Genomic DNA, 23,064 nt, shown 5'->3' on the forward strand with positions numbered 1-23,064 from the left:
GAGGTTTTTAAGGCCAGGCTGGATATGGCTCAGGGCAACTTGATCTAGTGTGAGGTGTCCCTGCCCACGGCAGGGGGTGGGAACTGGATTATCCTTGAGGTCCCTTCCAACCCTAACAATTCTATGATTCTATTATTTAACAACCAGCATAAAGAAATTAAACAGACCAAAACATTTATCCTGATTTTTATAATTAAGTAAAACATGCAATTAGAACAGGTAAGTTTTATCATTTTATTCTGTTAAATAATGGAGGCATAAGAATAACAGCTCAACAAGATAAGGAAAGAGTTATGAAAAGCTGACTTTGAATTTATATTCAATATTTATAGGCAAAAGTGTAAGAGATTTCAGAAAGCCTGAAGAAGAAACACAGCCTACTGCAGTCTAGGGAAACAATCAAAATAGACTGCTGAATAGTGCCACATTGACTTCTCCAATGTCCCACAAAGATATAATGGAATGCTATTCAAGTATAATTGATTTCATATATCTTAAAATAACTAACAGGGAATTTACAAACCACTGCTTTAAAAATGCCTGTGCAATAAACCCAATATCTTCTTTTCATAATAAACACTTGAGATATTGAAATTACTCTGGACTTGAAGAGTTAATTCAACACAACCTCCAGTTACTGATTTGTTAAAAACAAAGCAGCCCCACATTGAATCCACTGGTCTTTGTTTTCTCCACAAGGCACATCGATATTGATCACCACACGGTCTCTCTCCACGCTGGTGTAGACTGGTAGAGATATGCATTCCTCTGGAGAGTAGGGACCATATGCATCCTGACAACAAAGAAGCACTTAGTTACCACTCAGACAACACAACATGAGGAAGGAATAATCACAGAATCAAAAAGGTTGGAAAAGACCTCAAAGATCTTCAAGCCCAACCTGCCAAGACCTCATGACTAGTAAACCATGGCACCAAGTGCCACATCCAATCCCCTTTTGAACACCTCCAGGGATGGTGACTCCACCACCTCCCTGGGCAGCACATTCCAATGGCTAACAACTCTCTGTGAAGAATTTTCTCCTCACCTTGACCCTAAACTTCCCCTGGTGCAGCTTGAGACTGTGCCCTCTTGTTCTGTTGGCGGTTGTCTCTTCTCCCAGGCAAACCCCCACCTGGCTGCAACCTCCCTTCAAGGAGTTGTAGACAGCAATAAGGTTTAGGCTGGATGTTAGGAAGAAGCCCTTCATAGAAAGAGTGATTGGCCATTGGAATGTGCTGCCCAGGGAGGTGGTGGAGTCCCCATCACTGGAGGTGTTCAAGAAGAGACTGGATGAAGCACTTGGTGCCATGGTTTAGTTGATTAGTCTTGGGTGACAGGTTGGACAGTGTCAAAAACAACCTCAGCTCTTCTCAGGATTATACTTAGCATACTTATTCCTTGGTTAATACTACTGAAGATGACATAATGCTGGCCCACTTAGTGGCATTTTAATATGAGATTTTAAGTTTTGCCATAGCTGAGAGGCAAAAATGTGGCCATAGACCACATAGACCAGTATTTAGATTTTTTGGGGGGCATCAAAATCACTGTTCTTGCACCTTCACAAAGCCACTGATGATGTAAATAATCACATTATTTGAGGCTTCAAAGAATTCAGTTAATATTTTCCTGAACCACAAATCCTTATGTCCTTGGCTAGCACACAGTCCCCAAATTATCTTTGTCTAGACTGCCTCACACACTGTTCCATCCCCCCTTAGTGACACCCTTCACTGCTTGGGATCTATCAGTGCATTAAAAGTGGAAAGAATCTTCACAGTTTAATGAGAATAAGCAGCAAATACTGCAGTTGCTATTAGACTAGAATAGGCTATTAGACTAGAATAGAATCAACCAGGTTGGAAGAGACCTTTGAGATCATCCAGTCCAACCTATCATCCAACACCATCTAACCAACTAAACCATGGCACCAAGCACCCCATCCAGTCTCTTCCTAAACACCTCCAGTGATGGTGACTCCACCACCTCCCTGGGCAGCCCATTCCAATGGCCAATCACTCTCTGTGAAGAACTTCTTCCTAACCTCCAGCCTAAACCTCCCCTGGTGCAGCTTGAGACTCTGTTCATTTACAGTAGACTAGAATAGAATAAACCAGGTTGGAAGAGACCTTCAAGATCAACACATCCTACCTATCATCCACCACCACCTAATCAACTGAACCATGCAGTCAAGCACCCTATCAAGTCTCCTCCTGGACACCACCAGTGATGGTGACTCAACCACCTCCCCAGGCAGCCCATTCCAATGGCCAATCACTCTCTGTGAGGAACTTCTTCCTAACATCCAGCCTACACCTCCCTGGTACAGCTTGAGACTGTGTCCTCTTGTTCTGGTGCTGGTTGTCTGGGAGAAGAGACCAACCTCTGCCCGGCTACAACCTCCCTTAAGGTAGTATAAAGCACATGTGAAGAACTTTAACTTCTCTGTTTTACATCTTTGAAGCTTAAAGAATATAGGTTTATTCAGAAAACCTATTTTTCCCCCCCCTCTAACACAATAGGAATGTTTTGCAGAACAAAGTGTTACTTAAAGTCCTCATTAGCAGTGTGCAGAAGATAAACATTCGGTGTTGCCAACAAAATCCAGGTACATTACCATCCTCCTCCACCCACCACTCAGTCTATAGATCAAGATGTTGCCATTCTGCATTTATCCCACACACCACCTTTCAAGTAAATTAGAAATTTGTTTGTTTCCCTGAACAAAACAAACCTAAGCTGCTAACGAACTGAAGAAATTGTTCCCTGCTCGAGTCTGTAACAGGTTTTGTGATGTTTTAGGGGTTTTAAAAGTGTTCAGTATTTTCTTTCTCATCCAAGATGGGAGCAAAGTGCAGATGGTGGCTATACCTACTTGTATGTTCCAAGCCTAAATCTTGATCATGATACTTCTAACAAACTCCTCCAGTTAATAGATTAAGCCAGGTTGGAAGAGACCTTTGAGATCAAGTCCAACCTATCAAGCAACACCATTTACTCAACAGAACCATGGCACCAAACACCCCACCAAGTCTCCTCCTAAACACATCCAGTGATGGTGACTCCATCTCCCTGGGCAGCCCATTCCAATGGGCAATCACTCTCTCTATGAAGAATTTCTTCCTAACCTCCAGTTTAAACCTCCCCTGGTGCATCTTCAGACTGTGTCCTCTTGTTCTGGTGATGGTTGCCTGGGAGAAGAGACCAACCCCCTCCTGGCTACAACCTCCCTACAAGTAGTTGTAGAGAGCAATAAGGTCTCCCCTGAGCCTCCTCTCCTCCAGGTGAAGCAACCCCAGCTCCTTCAGCCTCTCCTCATAGGGCTTGTGCTCCAACACCCTCAGCAGCTTTGTTGCCCTTCTCTGGACACATTCCAGCAAGTCAACATCTTTCCTAAACTGAGGGGCCCAGAACTGGACACAGGACTCAAGGTGTGGCCTAAGCAGTGCTGAGTACAGGGGCACAATGACCTCCCTGCTCTTGCTGGCCACACTGTTCCTGATGCACACCAGGATGCCATTTGCCTATCTTTTACTGAGACCAAAGAAGGAGCTAAGGCCATTAAATCACACCTGTCAATTAACTTTTAGACAGCTAAATTTGGATGAGATGATTTCTACAGTAACTTTTGAGTACTGAGATCATCAGCACATGAATCTGTAATTCTTACAGAGCTTTGAGTAAGTTCAATGCAACTTTTTGCTGTATTTATCAGAGCTTGCTATTATAATTGGAAGGCTGAAGCAGTAACAATTTTTACTGTTTGGATTACTTCACTTTCATCTTAAAAATATGCCAGAGCTTGCAAAACTGTGTAAGTCAGTTCAAGCAGGGAAAAGGCTTCCTTTGCTTACATACCACATCATGCTCCCTATCTTTTCATTGCTGTGGCACTTGAATTTAATGTTTAAAATGTGAAGAAAATACATTCCAGGAATGAACTCCTAGAGTCGTGCATACATTCACTAAATACATTCTTATAAATAGATAAATGGCTTTTAAAATACAAGGGGGAAAAAAAAAAGGTATGACTGAAATGAAGTCCTTGTCTTAATCTGAAAAATAGAATAGGTTGGAAAAGACCTCCTAGCTCATCAAGTCCAGCCTATCACCCAACACCATCTAATCAACTAAACATTGGCACTAAGTGTCCTATCCAGTCTCTTAAACATTTCCAGTGATAGCAACTCTACCACCTCCCCAGGCAGCTCATTCCAATGGCCAATCACACTCTCTATGAAGAATTTCTTCCTAACATCCAGTCTAAACCTCCCCTGGTGCAGCTTGAGACTGTGTCCTCTTGTTCTGGCACTGGTTGCCTGGGAGAAGAGACCAACCCCCACCTGTCTACAACCACCCTTCAGGTAGTTGTAGACAGCAAGAAGGTCTTCCCTGAGCCTTCTTGTCCAGGCTAAGCAACCCCAGCTCCCTCATCCTCTCCTCATAGGGCTTGTGCTCCAAACCCCTCCCCAGCTTTGTTGCCCTTCTCTGGACACATTCCAACAACTCAACATCTTTCCTGAACCGAGGGCTCTGTTTGATATAAAAGGCATAACCGATTTTCCCCATTAAAGAGGGGGATTTTTAGTTGGAAATGCAGGGGAAAACAGGTCAGCAACTTCATACTGAAAAGCTACACCACAGGAGAGAAAAAAAAAAAGGCAAGTTACAGGTCTTGAATGTTTAGGTTCTTTAATAATTTAGTACCTGTGGAATCCAGGCCATGTAACAAGGGAGAAGGGCTGACACGCTGGGAGAATCATGCAGATTTTCTGCAAGTCGATTTCCATCAAAACTGCAGCCTTCCAGTTGTAAGCCACTGATCTGTCGTGCAAACATAAAATATTAAACCACATATATTACAGGCTTGAAGTGTCAGTAATAATTACTCTGTGCTTTAATAAATTATCAACTTTTTCACTGTGACCAAGTTTTTTTTTACAATAGTTTCCTGTTAGTTATGTTCCGGGTGAGAAGAGGAAACAAGATCCGGACCACACTTCAGTATTCCTAAGGTTGGAAGGGACCTCAAAGATCATCAAGTCCAACCTGTCACCACAGACCTCACGACTAGAGTAGGGAGGACACTACTGCTCACTGCAGGCTTGAACTCACGACCTTCCCATTAAGAGTCTTATGTGCTACCAACTGAGCCACCGTACCAGTTCAGTGGGAACTTCCCCATTTGGATTCGCCTCCTTTGAAATGTTAGAGGAAAACACCTGCAGAGGTCCTCACTTATGAAACTGCAGTTGCCTGGCATTAGATTAATGAAAGTGATAGCAACATCCAAGTGCACAATCATTATGATGTCAAGAAAAGGAGAACAATCACTGCAACGAGCATCGCTTCCTGCTTGGAAGTCTGAGCACAGCTTTGAAAGAATGGAATGTGCCATTACACAGCTTCTGCAGAGGCAAACAAAAATAGACTGAAACTATATAAGGGAAAATTTCAGTAACAACATTTCTGAGCAGCAGTTTATCTAAAAATTAAAGAAGAATCCAATCTGCTTCTATAAGTAGATATGCAGACCTTTATATGTAACATTTTAAATGCCTTTTATAATTAGTAAGTACCTTCAGCCTCTAAACAAAACATTTTCTTTTTCAGAATCATAGAATCAGTAAGGTTGGAAAAAGACCTCAAAGATCATCAAGTCCAACCTGCCAAGACCTCATGACTAGTAAACCATGGCACAAAGTGCCACGTCCAATCCCCTCTTGAACACCTGCAGGGATGGTGACTCCACCACCTCCCTAGGCAGCCCATTCCAATGGCTAACAACTCTCCTAGTGAAGAACTCTCTCCTCACCTCAAGCCTAAACTTCCCCTGGCACAGCTTGAGACTGTGTCCTCTTGGTATCTTCTCCCAAGCAAGCAGCACCAGAACAACCCCCTCCTGGCTACAACCTCCATTCAGGTAGTTGTAGAGAGCAATGAGGTCACCCCTGAGCCTCCTCTTCTCCAGGCTAAACAACCCCAGCTCCCTCAGCCTCTCCTCATAGGGCTTGTGCTCAAGGCCTCTCCCCAGTCTCATTGCCCTTCTCTGGACACATCCAGGTGTCTCAATATCCTTCTTAAATTGAGGGATCCAGAGCTGGACACAGGACTCAAGGTGTGGTGTAACCAGTGCTGAGTCCAGGGGCACAATGACTTCCCTTCTCGCCACACTATTTCTGATGCAGGCCAGGTTGCCAAATGATGTAATGGAAATCACTTCCTAAGGTAGTGACAGTATTCTAAAATGATATCTTTAAAAAGAAAAGTTGCAGTTAAACAGTAATGCAATGGTCTACTCCCAGGTGGCTTTAGTAGTGTATTAACAAACAGTATACTAGCAAAGATCATGCCTGGCATATTTAATTCTTCTTTTGCTTGTAGACAGGCACTGCATTCCTCAGAAAGGTGTTTTTTTGAAGTCATATTTCTGTTCTAACTCTGTGCTGAAGACTCTTCCTTACAATGTGCAGGGTCTGTATATACTTATTCTGAACTGAAAAAAAGGCTACAAAACACTGCATTCTAAAAATCTATAGAAGAAGCTACCTTTCACCTTAGACAGACAGTGACCAGAGAAGAAGCAACATTAAGTGAGTCAATCTGAGCTCCAGACAAACTAGGACTCACAGTAAAGCCTCCAAAGCTATGGATAACCTGAACCAAAACAACCCTGAATAGAAAGCTCAGAGTTGTATGAATTTTTCTCCAGCTCACACTTCCCTCAATTATTGTAAGGCCTCAATGAAATGAATTAAACTTATCAGACTTTCCATTTGGAACCTCAGAAAACCCTTTCTCCTTCAACCTTTTGTCACCAGCTTAAGGTCTTTTCTTTGTTATGGAAGTGCCACACTGCTCTCCCTTCTGCCAGGTTTATTATGATCTTCCCTAAGGTCTGATGCTGTTAAGGTACAGTGTTAACATTTCATATTTTTCCCCCCCCTTTTTTTTGCCCCAACCTCAAAAGCTCTCCAGACTGAGAGATTTACTAGAGCTAGCTTTATCTAGTAAAAGGCAAGTATGGACATCAATAGTCTTAAATGATAACCTACATACAGCATACATACTGTCACTTCTGTCTTGCAAGAATAAAGACTATGAAGAAAAATATCATAAAAGGCACAAAAATAAAGTATCACAGTACATTAGAGGTTGGAAGGGACCTCAAGAGATCATAGAGTCCAACCCCGCTGTCAAAGCAGAATCACTTAGGCTGGTGTGCACAGGAATGCATCCAAGTGGGTTTGAAAGTCTCCAGAGAAGACCCCACAACCTCTCTGGGCAGCCTGCTCCAGTACTCTGTCACCCTCACTGTAAAGAGGTTTCTCCTCGTGTTGAGGTGAGATCTTCTATGTTCAAGCTTGTACCTGTTGTTTCTTGTGTTATTGTGCACCAACAAAAAGAGCTTGGCCCCTTCCACTTGACACCACCCCTCAGATATTTATACACATTGATGAGATCCCCTCTCAGTCTTCTCTTCTCAAGACTAAACAGCCCCAGGGCTCTCAGTCTCTCTTCACAGGGAAGATGCTCAAGTTCCCTAATTGTCCTCATGGCTCTCTGTTGGATTCTTTCCAGCAGGTCTCTGTCTCTTGAACTGGGGAACTCAAAACTGGACACAGTATTCCAGGTGTGGTCTCACCAGGGCAGAGCAGAGGGGAAGAAGAACCTCCCTAGACCTGCTGGACACACTTTTCTTGATGCATCCCAGGATACCATTGGCTCTCTTGGCCACAAAGGCACATTGCTGTCCCATGGGGAACTTGCTGTTCACTAGGACTCCAAGGTCCTTCTCCATGGAGCTGCTTTTCAGCAGGGCAGCCCCTAACCTGTACTGGTGTGGTAGTTTTAGGTTATGCCTTTAAAATTTTTCACAGATCTTGAGCAGAACTTAAACTGGTTGTACCAAAACAATTCCTCTTCACTTCTCACTTCTTCACTCTGGGGAGATACTAACTTGCTTCTGCTTGACTTTGGTTTCATTGTTTCGGTATTAACTTCTCTGCTCCTTTCTCTGGTCCCTTCTTTTGTACAGGGAGGTCAGGGGGAGGCAGGGAAGGAGAATCTAGTAGCTTCCCCTGGTCTTTGACCAGCAGGGTCCCTGTGCTGTTTATCAATTGTAAATACTGTATATTTTGTACATATTTATTGCATTCCACTGTAGACTGCAGTTTTGGCTTGTAAATACAGCTTTCATTTGCTTCTAACTGGGCTGGCAAAATTAATGGGGGGAATAGAGTGGGGTGGGAATTTCAACCCACCACACTGCTGTTATTCCTCCCCAGATACACAACCCTGCACTTGTCCTTACTGAACTTCATGAGGTTTGAGTTGTGTGGAGATGACTTCTTAATGGAAAATTTTGCCTCTCTTACAAGCAAACAAAAAAAAAAGGGAGCTACATGGCAAGATAAAGGGCAATTTGGTCCCTTGAAAACTCACATCATCATTTAATACTGGTAAGAGAACTTGTCTTTGAGTTATGAATTTACTTCAGTGTTTCCACTACCCTACACTTCAGATAAAGTCTAACTTTGCTGAGCAATAGGATTGAAATAGTAAAACCCTTCCCACGAATTTGGTGGGATTTTAAATGGTTCTTATGCCAATCATTTTTATTCACTCTTGAATTTCATGTAACTATTTCTGAAGTCCAAATACAGAAGACCTTATTTTCAAAATAAGGTAGCTTCAAACCCATAATTCACCAGAGCTACCACATTAATGTTTGGATTTCTATGTACAGTTAAATACAAAAAAAATGCCCTTAAAGATGCTGACTTGGTCTAGTGGAAGGTGTCCCTGCCCATGGCAAGGGGGTTAAAACTAAATCCTAGAGTCATAGAATCACCAGAGTTGGAAGTGGCCTCTACAAGTCATCTAGTTTAACCCCTCTCCTTTCCTCACCACCAGCTTTCATCTTCCCAAAGCAGCTCCAGCTCCACCACCACCATTTTTGCACCCAGCCCAGAGCTGGGGACAAGACCTTCAAGCAGCCAAGACACCACACAGAGGAGCTCAGCCCCAGTAAGGAGGCCCAGGCAGCACCCATGGATGGTAATGGAGTGGTCATCAATCTTGTTCCTAACAACCGGGGGGCCACCAGGCCCCCCGGCCTTTGTTGTCACCACCACCATCACCCAGTGTGCACCACAAGGACTCACCAGTGATGAGAGGAGGATCCTCAGCCCAGATGGGCTCAGCATGGGGCTACTGCCTTTCCTGGCAGGGATTAAAAAGGGGAGTGGGTGGGGAGGGCAAAGTGGCCACACCTGGGGTGGGAGGAGACTCCACCTGAGCTTGGTAAATATTTGAGTTTGGCAAAGCTAGTGAAGGAAGATCGGTTTGATGAAGAGGTTTTAAAATTTATTGTTAGGGTGTTCAAAGGTTTGGCCATCCTAAATATCTCTGAAAGATGTTTCTATAGAAGTCAGCCACACATTGAAAAAAATTCTTTCTACTGCACACAAATATCTTCTTTTGATACTGGCAGTTCCTTTGGTATTGTAGGTATGTAAATACACCTCGAGTACTGTGTCCAGTTCTGGGCCCCTCAGTTTAGGAAGGAGGTTGACTTGCTGGAGTGTGTCCAGAGAAGGGCAACAAAGTTGGTGAGGGGCGTGGAACACAAGCCCTATGAGGAGAGGCTGAGGGAGCTGGGGCTGCTTAGCCTGGAGAAGAGGAGACTCAGGGGTGACCTTATTGCTGTCTACAACTACCTGAAGGGAGGTTGTAGACAGGCAGAGGTTGGTCCCTTCTCCCAGGCAGCCAGCACCAGAACAAGAGGACACAGTCTCAGGCTGCATCAGGGGAGGTTCAGGCTGGAGGTCAGGAGGAAGTTTTACACAGAGAGAGTGATTGCCCACTGGAATGGGCTGCCCAGGGAGGTGGTGGAATCGCCATCGTTGGACGTGTTCAGGAGGAGACTTGACAGGGTGCTTGGTTGCATGGGTTAGTTGATTGGGTGGTGTTGGATGATAGGTTGGACGCGATGATCTTGAAGGTCTCTTCCAACCTGGTCTGGTCTATTCTAGTCTAGTCTAGTCTAGTCTAAATAACACCATTTACTCTCCTGGAAAACATCAACCAATCACAGAAAGTACTTTGAAGATTAAGATAAAGTCTTTGACTTTGATGGAGTATTAAAAGACAATGAAAACCATGCAACACCCAAGCAATGTACTTTCAGATACTGTTTGGCCAAGTACTCCCACAGCCATGTTCTTATTTCTGTGACAAATGGTGTGGAGAAATTACAGCCACTATGAAAGACATGAATTTCACAGTCTCTGTTATTTGCATGCATAGAATTTTTGCAGCTCCAGCTCAGAGTAATGGCTGGAGTTGAGCATAACTCTTACCATTTGAATTATTACAAAGTGCTTGGCATTTTGCAAGCATTAGTTGCAAACATTACAGATAATGTTTCTTTAAAACAAATTTTGTAGAAAATGTGCTGACACCACGATCCAAAATTTCAAATTCTGCACAATTAATGTTTCCCTGCTATTTAGTGCCATAATTTCCCATTAAATGACACAATTACAGCAGACATTGGAAAGTCATATTTTCACTTCATTACCTCTACAGGCCTCCATCATTAATGTCTTAATATTTCAGGATGCCTTGTAATAGTATTTCTGCCTTGTAATAGTATTTCTGTCAATGGCCTGGTTTTAATTTTCATGCTGGTATTATTTAGATTAATATGTATTTGGGTTTTTACTATTTATCACAGAATCACACAGAATCACCAAGGTGATTGGTGAGACCTCAGTATCACAGTATCACCAAGGTTGGGAGAGACCTCAAAGATCATCGAGTCCAACCTGTCACCACAGACCTCATGACTAGACCATGTCACCAAGTGCCACATCCAATCCCCTCTTGAACACCTCCAGGGATGGTGACTTCACCACCTCCCTGGGCAGCACATTCCAATGACAAATGACTCTCTCTGTGAAAAACTTTCTCCTCACCTCGAGCCTAAACTTCCCCTGGCACAGCTTGAGACTGTGTCGTCTTGTTCTGGGGCTGGTTGCTAGAGAGAAGGGACCAACCCCTTCCTGGCTACAACCACCTTTCAGGTAGTTGTAGAGAGCAATGAGGTCACCCCTGAGCCTCCTCTTCTCCAGGCTAAACAATCCCAGCTCCCTCACCCTCTCCTCATAGGGCTTGTGCTGAAGGCGTCTCCCCAGCCTTGTTGCCCTTCTCTGGACACGTTCAAGTGTCTCAATGTCCTTCCTAAACTGAAGGACCCAGAACTGGACACAGAAAGATCAAGTCCAGCCTGTCACCACATACCTCATGACTAAACCATGGCACCAAGTGCCACATCCAGTCCCCTCTTGAACACCTCCAGGGATGGTGACTCCACCACCTCCCTCAGGGTATACTCCCTGAGCTTATACTAAGCTCTACCCAAGCTCACAGCATGTACTATCCATAGAGCCTGTTACCATGTTTCATCCCTTCTTTCATTCTTTTAGAAACAGAAAATGGAATGCAAAAAGAAATGACAACCTGCTTTTGTATAACAGCACAATCAGTGCACAAAGCAACTGGAAGCATTTGCATATCAATATGTGCTGATATTGCAAGTCATACAGTTTCAGTACCTTTTGTGGCAGCAATCCAAAGTGATACTAGAGAAGGTGTAATTTAATACAGATTGATTCGAAATAGCAGAAAGATGTACTCCATATTATACACCTATAGTATCACCTGAATTAACACTGATAATTTAATGGGAGATTTGATAAACCTAGATTCAGATGTGTGCTTGCCCTGAATACACCATGTCTCTTTAGTGATTTCCAGCAAATAAATACTGGTCCAAATGTAATTACAGAAGTGAGGGTTGGATGCTACTGCTTTTCCCCACAGCAGCTGCGCTGGTCGGAGGTTGGTAGGTGTGATTGTGATGTCCCCATGGGGGCAAGATGCCCCTCTGTCACAGCTGCCTGAGCTTCTGAGGAGAAGTCTCTCCTTTTATTACACACTGATCCAGCCCCTGTTCCAGCACACTTGGCCAGAATGTGCAGGGAGAGGTGCCAAACCCCACCTCCACTTGCATAAGAGTGAAGGTTCCTGTGCATGCAGCTACTTGGTTTGGGGGGTCTGCAGGCACCAGCAAGGGTCCTTACTAAAGTTCCAGCTACTGTTTTTCCAGCTATCCTTGTATTGATTCCTAATCAGCCTTGCCACCAAGACTCTCCTGCCAGTTCCTTAGCTCAGAGCAGTACGTTCTGCCAATGCAGTTGAGAAGATTTGTGGGTCAGCAACGGACCATTCCCCAATCAAGCCATTCTAATACATGCCAATCATTCTTTCTAGGAAGAACTTCTTCCTAACAGCCAGTCTAAACCTCCCCTGGTGCAGCTTGGGACTGTGTCCTCTTGTTCTGGTGCTGGTTGCCACCAAGTGCCACGTCCAATCCCCTCTTGAACACCTCCAGGGACGGTGACTCCACCACCTCCCTGGGCAGCCCATTCCAATGGCTAACAACTCTCTCTGTGAAGAAATTTCTCCTCACCTCGAGCCTAAACTTCCCCTGGCACAGCTTAAGACTGTTTCCCTTTGTTCTGGCGCTGGTTACTAGAGAGAAGAGACCAACCCCCACCTGTCTACAACCTCACTTCAGGTAGCTGTAGACAGCAATAAGGTCTCCCCTGAGCCTCCTCTTCTCCAGGCTAAGCAACCCCAGCTCCCTCAGCCTCTCCTCATAGGGCTTGTACTCCAAACCCCTCACCAGCTTTGCTGCCCTTCTCTGGACACATTGCAGCAACTCAACATCTTTCCATCTTTCAGAGTGGATGATTACAGTTGTCTTTTCTGGCCTTACAAGCTATTCATATTTCAGGAATATGAATTCTTACACAATTTGTATAATAATTTTAAATATTGTCAGTCCCTAATATCTCCCACAACCCAATACAGCTTGCCTGGGTTATCAGACTGGAGGAGGTGCCCTGTCACTTTGTGACCGTTTGAGGCTGTGCCTTCAAGAAAGGGACACTATGGCTGAATGTTTTGTAAACAAGAGACAGGTCTAAACGAATTTCATTGGTAGATTGGTAGAATGCAACTTTAAGTTTTGAGCCCAGCTGAGACTTTCCTCAGTTCACTTTCCCTCCTCCCTTTTCGCAGCTCGTCCGCTTCTAGGCTCTTTGCCAGACTGACCTTGGACAGATAAGCATGGCCTACTAAAACTTTGCTCTAATTTATAACTGCTTTTAATTAACAACTGCTCCTTTCCTCTCTTTCCAACCCTCTCTGGGGAAAAAGGGGAGAGAAGGGGGTACAGGGCGGGAACCCTCCTCCAGAAGGGGGTGGGGGGGAGAGAATTTCGTTCCTGTATTACTTTGCTGTATATTTCCGTGTATATATTGAAAAGCTGCTTTGAACAGTTTTGTTGCTGATTCTGGCAAGCTACCAGGGGCGGCGGCAACTGCCAACATGGCGGCTCCTCCTCCTCCTTCTTCTTCTTCGGCCATTAGCAAGGCACAGTCATTTCCGCCTCCTTGCACGGCGGGACCGGAAGCCACTCCCACTGCAGCTGATCTGTCTCAAAACCTGTCAGCTTCTGTTAAGGTGGCTGTAAATTCAATTTCTCTCTTCTAGTTGAGCAATCTCTGCCATAGCTGCACATCCGTTCAAGTCACCTCGTAAGTGCCCTGCATTATTCACCCTTATTTCTCTAAGAATGTGGGTTTAAGTGCCATGCTCTGCTCTGAACACAGCACTTTGAGCTGTGTGGTGTTATCCAGGGACCAACATACCTCCTGGAAGTCAGAGCAAAGAACACTCGTTTTGTGAATTCCCTATATAGAGCAGGTGCAAAGAAATGAAAGCGACAGTGCCACCTGAAATGTTAATTAAGAAGCTAAAGTAACCCATTTAAGGACTCATCCTTAAAGAATTCACCACCCATCTTTAAATCCTTAAACTAAGGCAATCAGCAGAGAGTTTATGGCCACTGGCTGCAGCCTTAAGTCTCCATTAAAAAAAAAAACTGTTGGGCCTTTATCGTACCAAAAGCTGATCATATTATAATTTACTTTGGTTTGTTTACTTCTGTCGAAGTCTCTCTTCAGTGATCAAAAAAAAAATGCTAATGCATGGCATTAGAATTCCAGATTTACATCTGCATTTCCTCTTGATACATGCCACAAGTCTTTCTGGACAACAGTTAGATATTAACTAACGACACTGCAGCTTCAATTGTTGTCTTAGAGGTGGCTGACAAGACCAGAAGAGGAATAAGTTTACATTTTAAATAAGCACTGAGAGCAGGGGGGGTAAAAAGAGAACTGCTTTCCTTCTCCCATTTCTGCAGAACTTGTGCACTGGCATTTTTGTAGCGGTATACCATTAGCCAGCCTTTGTATCTCAGATACACCAGCACTTTTCTAGCTCAGATTCCCAGAAAGTTTCTGGAGAGATGACTTGGACTATGCTAATAGAACAACCTTGTAAAACTCTAGTAAATCATTCTAGCAGAATACCTTCACTTGGAGCTTGCCTCCCTGTATTTGCCCTTTCCATGACGCTGTAAATTTAAGGCCATCCACTGAGCAGCTCATTATTCTGCAAGGGAAACACAGACAGTAAATCTTCAAGAGACACATAACAACAGAGAATGAAACACAAAAATAAACCCAATGTATTTTCAACGTGTTCCCCATCACACTGTGTTTACCTTGAAGCAAAATACAATTTCATTTCATCTAAAATAAAGGAAAATCTGCATTAAAACACAGCTGTGGTGCTTCAGTGCAAAAAATAACAACCAGATGACTAATGACAGCAATTCACATAATCTGTTGGATTTGTGTCCTGAAAATGCAATAACCTTTTCCAAGCACAGGGAACAATGGGACATTAGCACAAATAGGTAGATTATTTTTCCCTTACCTTGCAGTCTCCTGGCGTAAGGCATTGAGGAATGTGTCTGGATGAAAGAGCTCTGAAAGGTCAAGGGTGTCTGACAGTAGTTTCTGTTTCTCTGCTTTTTCCACCCAATTCTAAAAGAGGAGGGGGAAGGGGGGGGGAACGAAGAAACACAAGGAATCGTGGAGTTATTGTTTGATTTTTGCAACATTTTGAGTTCATGTGGGCTTGTCAATTATTACAATTAATGAAAAATATTTGTGTGAGTGTACTGTAGTCTCCAAGACTTGTATTAATTTCAATTATTAAGTAATTGTGTGCTAAACAGAAAATGAGCTCTATGAAAGCAGTTGGACTTGATGATCTCAAACCACAGCAGTTCCAGTGTGCCCAGGTGGCCAAGAAGGCCAACGACATCCTGGCCTGCATTAGGAATAGTGCAGTCAGCAGGAGCAGGGAACTCATTGTGCCCCTGGACTCTGCATTGGTTAGGCCACACCTTGAGTACTGTGTCCAGTTCTGGGCGCCTCAGTTTAGGAAGGACATCGAGACACTTGTGTCCAGAGAAGGGCAACAAGGCTGGGGAGACGCCTTCAGCAGAAGCCCTATGAGGAGAGGCTGAGGGAGCTGGGATTGTTTAGCCTGGAGAAGAGGAGGCTCAGGGGTGACCTTATTGCTCTCTACAACTACCTGAAAGGTGGTTGTAGCCAGGAAGGGGTTGGTCCCTTCTCTCTAGTAACCAGCACCAGAACAAGGGGACACAGTCTCAAGCTGCACCAGGGGAAGTTTAGGCTCGAGGTGAGGAGAAAGTTCTTCATCGAGCGAGTCATTCGTCATTGGAACGGGTTGCCCAGGGAGGTGGTTGAGTCATTGACCCTGGAGGCGTTCAAGAGGAGATTGGACGTGGCACTTGGTGCCATGGTCTAGTCATGGGGTCTGTGTTGATAGGTTGGACTCGATGATCCTCGAGGTCCTTTCCAACCTAAGTGATACTGTGATACTGTGATACTGTAACCCAAGCACCCCATCAAGTCTCTTCCTAAACACCTCCAGTGATGGTGACTCCACCACATCCCTGGGCAGCACATTCCAATGGCCAATCACTCTTTCTATGGAGAAGTTCTTCCTAACATCCAGCCTGTAGTACAATCATTATTAAGTTACTTTACAACTTACTCTATAGGTAGTTGCAAGTTATATCCTTCTGCACAGAAAGATTAGTGTTTAATACAAAGCTAGAAAATAATCAAATACTAAGCTTACACATGCTACCACTAAACAGGGAAAGACAAACAATGCTCTTTTCTGAATACCAACTACTAGCCAATTATGAAATTACTCAAGCTATTGAATTAAATTCTTGGAAGCAACATTCTCATTACACAACGCACCTGCCTCACATCCATATCTTGTTTAAAAAGTACTTTATTGTGTTCTTTGAACTGCTGACATAAATCATTCCATAGATGCACCTTGGAAGTGAGAAAATCATCCAAAATACAAGTAAATATCCCACGGCAAATTTTATTTTGCCAGCATGTCAGGCACATCTCCACAATGTTTCCACCACATTCAAACACTTAATCGGGGATCCTTTTATCTGTCACATCACTGATTAGGAGCCCTCAACCCAAACAATTATGATTCAGTTAGGAGATTTTTTGCTTTCCATTAGCTAAATGCACACAGTTAATGACTCTTGTCTGCATGGTTCTTTTAATGACTTCATATAACAATCTCTTTTACCGTGTAGCAGTAACTCTCTTTTGTGGCTAGGATGGATTTTGTAAATCATTTTGTGTAATAAAAGTAGACAAAATCATTTCCACTTCTATTTAATATAATCATTCTACTGCTGTCATCAAATCAACTTTTAATGTAACAGCTAAAGAGAAACACTGTTGGGAACATGGATGCCTATATTCCTCCCAATTAGAAGACCACTGTGGGTGATATTAATTCTGAACTCATATAATTAAGTAGCACCAGGAAATACACAATAACAAAAACTTTCATTAGATGACAAGAGCAAAGTTTGTAATTGCTTGTACCGTTCTCCATAAAACTGAAGGCACAGCTCAGCTCATTCACAGCTGTTTAATAAATAAGATTTAAATGCTATTAAAAGTTACAATACAATGTATTATATAACACAAATGTAAAAATATCTTTATGCTTATTCTCCTTTTCGGCTTGTACAACTACGTGGCAGCATGTTAGTGAAGTGCTACAGTCTCAAAGGACAACACTCCATTAAACGGCTCATTTATCACTAGGACATCCATTGCCATAATGCTTGGAAGAGATCAGGTCTTGGAGGGAAAGAAGTTTAAGCTGAGCTTTAGAAACACTGAAGTGATGTTTCTCAAAGAAGAGCTATAATAGCTTCATTTCCCTCTTCTACTCTGACTCCATTAAAAAGCATACACTGACTTCATTTGCCAAAGTGATGCAAAGTTGTTTGACTTCTTATTTATCTTGGATTCCCCTGCAGTATTTTAGCCTGAAAGACCTTTTTCCATCACCAACTCAGAAGAAAAATGTCTTTCAAAATTCCATGCACTTGTCACTTGCCAGCTGGATTACAGTGACAGAACTTTATCAGCCCCAAGGTGGTGTAAATTCTGGCTACTTGTGCCTTTGTGGCTCAAGCCTCTTGTAATAGGGCTCCAGAACTGGACGCAGTACTCCAGGTGGGGTCTCACCAGAGCTGAGTAGAGGGAGAGAATCGCCTCTCTTGACCTGCTGGCCACACTTCTCCTGATGCAGCCCAGGATCTGATTGGCTTTCTGGGCTGCAAGTGCACATTGAGAGCTCATGTTGAGCTTCTCATCCACCAGCACACCCAAATCTCTCTCCTCAGGGCTGCTCTCCAGCCAGTCAACTGCCCAGCTTGTATTTGTGCCTGGGATTGCCTCGACCCAGATGCAGGACCCTGCACTTGGTCTTGTTGAACCTCATGAGGCTCTGCCCAGCCTGATCAAGTGTGGGGTGTCCCTGCCCATGGCCGGAGGATTGGAATTAGATGATCCTTGTAGTCCCTTCCAACCCTAACTGATACTATGATACTATGATAAGCCAATACCCATGCTCTCCCAACTGCTCCATCAACGCTACTTCCCAGAATATGGTGTTTAACAGGTTTGCTGCAATTCAGGATTTGTCTTCCTTCTTCAAAACAGCTAACAGGCAAGATCTAAGATCACTAAAAGCAGCTTTTAGTGTATGAATTAATGATATATCTTTGGTTAGACATGGCAGCTATACCATCCAGGAAAAGTCATATGGAATCTGCAATGGGGGATACCTTAATTTAAAAACACATTTATATCATAACAACAATTCCTGTTGTACCACTAATGTGCTGTACAAATCCAAACATTCTAACCCTGAAAGGATTTGTATTAGGAAAGCAAAACAAAATTTCTATCATACACTCTTCTTTGTAATTGCATATTTCAGCATTTCCTGAACCTTTCTCATTACAATGAAATTAGAATTTAAGTTTGAACTGTCCATGACAGATTAATTTAGCTCAGGATGGCTATAAATAGGATATCAAAACTTATCAGCAATATCCCAAACACTTGCAAAGCAATTCCTGCCAGAACATTTCAAAACTTCACTTAGTGTGTGGTTCTGTTTGTTATAAAGGGATTTCTTTTTCTCCTTTTTTTTTAAACAAAAATAAATCTTCAAGTGCAGTCTCAGGTGGTTCAAGTAATATTTTTTCATGTATCTTCACAACCAAGAAGCACCTATTCCATTTGCAGAGAGAAGCCTTCCTTATCTTCTATAATCCCAAAGCAAACTGAGCACCACATACTGAACAATGGAAGGAATAAAGACACTGCCAGATTTTTCTGCTGGTGTAGTCCCCGAAGAGAACTTTTATTGAAAGAGAAAATCATATAAATCACTACAGATGGAAAATTCTATTAAGTGTTGTATCAATATGCATAGCCAGAAACCACAGAATACTGGTTTTCCAGCAGTTTTAGAGGGTTCAGAGTTGCTAGGGGGAAAACAAAAAAGCAAGACTTTGTGTAAGTCTGTGTCATAGGCTGAGTTTTAGTCTGCTGCTGTTCATACCATACTTTATTAGAATTAGAATAAACCTTTATTAGAATAAACCAAACCAGGTTGGAAGATCAAGATCATCATGTCCAACCCATCAACCAATCCAACCCACACAAACAGCTAACCCATGGCACCAAGCACCCCATCAAGTCTCCTCCTGAACACCTTCAATGACGGTGACTCCACCACCTCCCCGGGCAGCACATTCCAATGGGCAATCACTCTCTCTGTATAGAACTTCTTCCTAACATCCAACCTGAACCTCCCCTGGTGCAGCAGGAGACTGTGTCCTCTTGTTCTGGTACTGGGTGCCTGGGAGAAGAGACCATCATCCGCCTGTCTACAACCTCCCTTCAGGTAGTTGTAGAGAGTGATAAGGTCACCCCTGAGTCTCCTTTTCTCCAGGCTGAGCAACCCCAGCTCCCTCAGCCTCTCCTCATAGGGCTTGTGTTCCAAACCCCTCACCAACTTTGTTGCTCTTCTCTGGACTCGTTTCAGCAAGTCAACATCCTTCCTAAACTGAGGGGCCCAGAACTGGACACAGTACTCAAGGTGTGGCCTAACCAGTGCAGTGTACAGGGGCAGAATGACCTCCCTGCTCCTGCTGGCCACACTGTTCCTGATGCAGGCCAGGATGCCATTGGCCCTCTTGGCTGCCTGGGCACACTGTTTTCTCATGTTCAGCCTACCATCGACCAGTACCCTCAGGTCCCTCTCTGCCTGGCTGCTCTCCAGCCACTCTGACCCCAGCCTGTAGCACTGCATGGGGTTGTTGCGGCCAATGTGCAGAACCTGGCACTTGGATGTGTTAAATCTCATGCCGTTGGACTCTGCCCATCTGTCCAGCCTATCGAGGTCCCTCTGCAGAGCCTCTCTACCCTCCAGCAGATCAACTCTTGCCCCCAGCTTGGTGTCGTCAGCAAATTTACTGCCTCATGCCAGCATCAAAATGAAAGTTCTGGTTGGAGCAAGGTATTATGGAGCTTGAAGTTCAGACTGGAACATGGGAGGCTTCCTGCTCTGGTTGCTGGTTTTGGGCTCCAGGTTACAGGTATTGGCTCTTCGGCTGGGATGGCAGTGAGAGGAGGAGGGATAAGGGCATAGTTCTGGCTTGGGCTTTTAGCTCACATGATTCTACCTGCTGCTTATTGCTGCTTTCTGCAGTGCTTTTTCTGCAAAAAGACTAAGGAAATTGTGCATTTGTATTATGATTAACTGATTTGCCCAGTAAACTCTATTCTTGTCTCACTCTTGATTGTCTCAACCCTGAGTTTCTGTGCATTGTTTTCCCCTCACTTCTGCAAGTGAGCTGCAAGTGAGCTGCACTGCCAGGGGAGTAAACATATGGTTAACCAGAGTTTAGATTAAGCAAAGGCCAATCAAGCAGTTAAGCTAGAGTATTGCTTTCCTCACAGTGCAGTGGCCATTCCATGGGTATTGGCTTCAGTGTAAAGTGCCAGCAGAAGTAATTCTGTTACACCCCAGAGAAATGAAATAGGCACATTTTTTTCCTGTCACGGAGCACAAGGAAGGTAATGTACATAGCTTCTCAGAGGCAACTGGCATGCAACAATGTGCTCCTTTATAGTAATATTTTTTGTATGTGAAATCCTTGAGCTACTGTTCTAAGAACATGTGAATGCTGTAGTATTTCAGGTATATGACAAACTGTTGGTACATACTATCTTATTGGGATTTCTTACATATCCTTTTCCACAAAAGGGCACACTTTCTAACTGAACTGCCACTTATAGCACTTAGTTGAATACACTGGGAAATGAATAGAGTAGAGTAGAGTAGAGTAGAGTAGAGTAGAGTAGAGTAGAGTAGAGTAGAGTAGAGTAGAATAGAATAGAATAGAATAGAATAGAATAGAATAGAATAGAATAGAATAGAATAGAATAGAATAGGACAGGACCAGACCAGGTTGGAAAAGACCTTCAAGATCACTGAGTCCAACCTATCACCCAACACCATCTAATCAACTAAATCATGGCACTACATGCCTCATCCAGTCTCTTCCTCAACACCTCCAGTGATGGTGACTCCACCACCTCCCTAGGCAGCCCATTCCAATGACCAATCACTCTTTCTATAAAGAAAGTCTTCCTAACATCCAACCTAAACCTCTCCTGGTGCAGCTTGAGGCTGTGTCCTCTTGTTTTGTTGGTGGTTGCCTGGGAGAAGAGACCAACCCCCTCCTGGCTACAACCTCCCTTCAGGGAGTTGTAGACAGCAATAAGATCTCTCCTGAGCCTCCTCTTCTCCAGGCTATGCAACCCCAGCTCCCTCAGCCTCTCCTCATAGGGCTTATGCTCCAAACCCCTCACCAGCTTTGTTGCCCTTCTCTGGACACCTTCCAGCAACTCAACATCTTTCCTAAACTGAGGGGCCCAGAACTGGACACAGGACTCAAGGTGTGGCCTAACCAGTGCTGAGCACCAGCATGTGTTGCAGCCTTCTCATTTATTAATGGCTGGAATTTAAAAATTAGCAAAGTTTTGACAGCATACCATAAGGAGACTCATTTTCATATGCAAATGCTAATATCCTTTTCTATCACTTGTACTATAATTAACCTCTTTAGCTTGAGCATTTGCCAGACTATCCATTTTAGTCTGCTGTCTCTTTTTCAGGCCGTTTTGTCCATGATAAGGAGATGCAATGAAAAACAAGCTCATCGAGATGGAGCGATATAGCCTTTAAATGTTAGATATTCAAATTTATACAATGTACCAATGTTTTATCACTGTCTCTTTCCAGAATTCTTCCAGTACTGGGGAAATGCATCTTGTAGCTTAAATAGAAAAGGAAAATATGAATAGTGATTATTTTATTAGGTTAAATAAAGTAGAGTAACTACAGCTTTAGATCTTGCTCGGTACATTCTGCTAAAATTTATGGAGTGCATTAATACTAACTTGCATCCACAGAGGAACTACAGGACACTAAATTTAGTGCTTTTAAATTTAAACTGATGTTAGAACAAATAAGGCAGTTTATCAGAAAGTGCACAAAGAATTTTTTTTCTTCTTCTTATAGGCAACATTTATAAAAATCATTTTACAAGTGATCATCTTCTGCAAGCAGTGCTTTACAATCTGAGAGCTGAAAAACAGAATAGAATAGAATAGAATAGAATAGAATAGAATAGAATAGAATAGAATAGAATAGAATAGAATAGAATAGAATAGAATAGAATAATAGAATATAATAGGATAGGATAGAATAGAATAGAATAGAATAGAATAGGAATAGAATTGGAATAGAATAGACCAGACCAGGTTGGAAAAGACCTTTGAGATCATCACAACCAAACTATTTTCCAACCTTCCTATTCAACTAAACCATGGCAACCAAGCACCCCATCAAGACTCCTCCCTAAACACCTCCAATGATGGTGACTCCACCACCTCCCTGGGCAGCCCATTCCAATGGGCAATCACTCTCTCTGTATAGAACTTCTTCCTAACATCCAGCCTAAACCTCCCCTGGTGCAGCCTGAGACTGTGTCCTCTTGTTCCAGTGTTGGTTGCCTGGGAGAAGAGACCAACCTCTGCCTGTCCACAACCTCCCTTCAGGTAGCTGTAGAGAGCAATAAGGTCTCCCCTGAGCCTCCTCTTCTCCAGGCTAAGCAACCTCAGCCTCTCCTCATAGGGCTTGTGTTCCAATTCCCTCACCAACTTTGTTGCCCTTCTCTAGACACATCCCAGGAACTCAACATCTGTCCTAAACTGAGGGGCCCAGAACTGGACACAGGACTCAAGGTGTGGCCTGTGAAAAACTTCTTCCTAATATCCATTCTAAACCTCCCCTGGCACAGCTTGAGACTTTGACCTCTTGTTCTGGTGCTGCTTGCACCAACCCCCACGTGGCTACAACCTTGATTTGTTGTGCTTTAATATTAGAATAATAAACATAAAGTATTCTGCCTTGTACAGGTACCCAAGTAACAGCTGTTCAAATAGAGAGTAATGAGAGGAGCAATGACATGGTGAGGGATGCTGCCAATCTAATCCATCAGAATCAGCTATAAAAGACAAACCATTAAGCTGTTGTCCCTGCTGCAAAATCTGCTAAGGGAAT

General features: G+C 43.5%; 1 protein-coding gene across 1 annotated transcript in view; it reads right to left on the reverse strand.

Annotated features, from left to right (window-relative positions):
• Positions 1-237: 237 nt before the first annotated feature.
• Positions 238-23,064, reverse strand: part of DYNC2H1 (dynein cytoplasmic 2 heavy chain 1) — a 157,162-nt gene continuing 134,335 nt past the window's right edge. Inside the window, exons 67-70 of the mRNA XM_068148259.1 lie at positions 14,923-15,032; positions 14,514-14,595; positions 4,711-4,827; positions 238-793 (exon numbers count right to left, since the gene is read on the reverse strand). Of these exons, the coding sequence (XP_068004360.1) occupies positions 635-793; positions 4,711-4,827; positions 14,514-14,595; positions 14,923-15,032 (468 nt within the window). The 3' untranslated portion in view covers positions 238-634. The remainder of the gene's footprint in view (positions 794-4,710; positions 4,828-14,513; positions 14,596-14,922; positions 15,033-23,064) is intronic.

The sequence above is a fragment of the Melanerpes formicivorus genome, unplaced genomic scaffold (assembly GCF_026170545.1).
Source record: "Melanerpes formicivorus ecotype bairdi unplaced genomic scaffold, bMelFor1.0.p_v2 SCAF_1, whole genome shotgun sequence".
Lineage (NCBI taxonomy): Eukaryota > Metazoa > Chordata > Aves > Piciformes > Picidae > Melanerpes > Melanerpes formicivorus.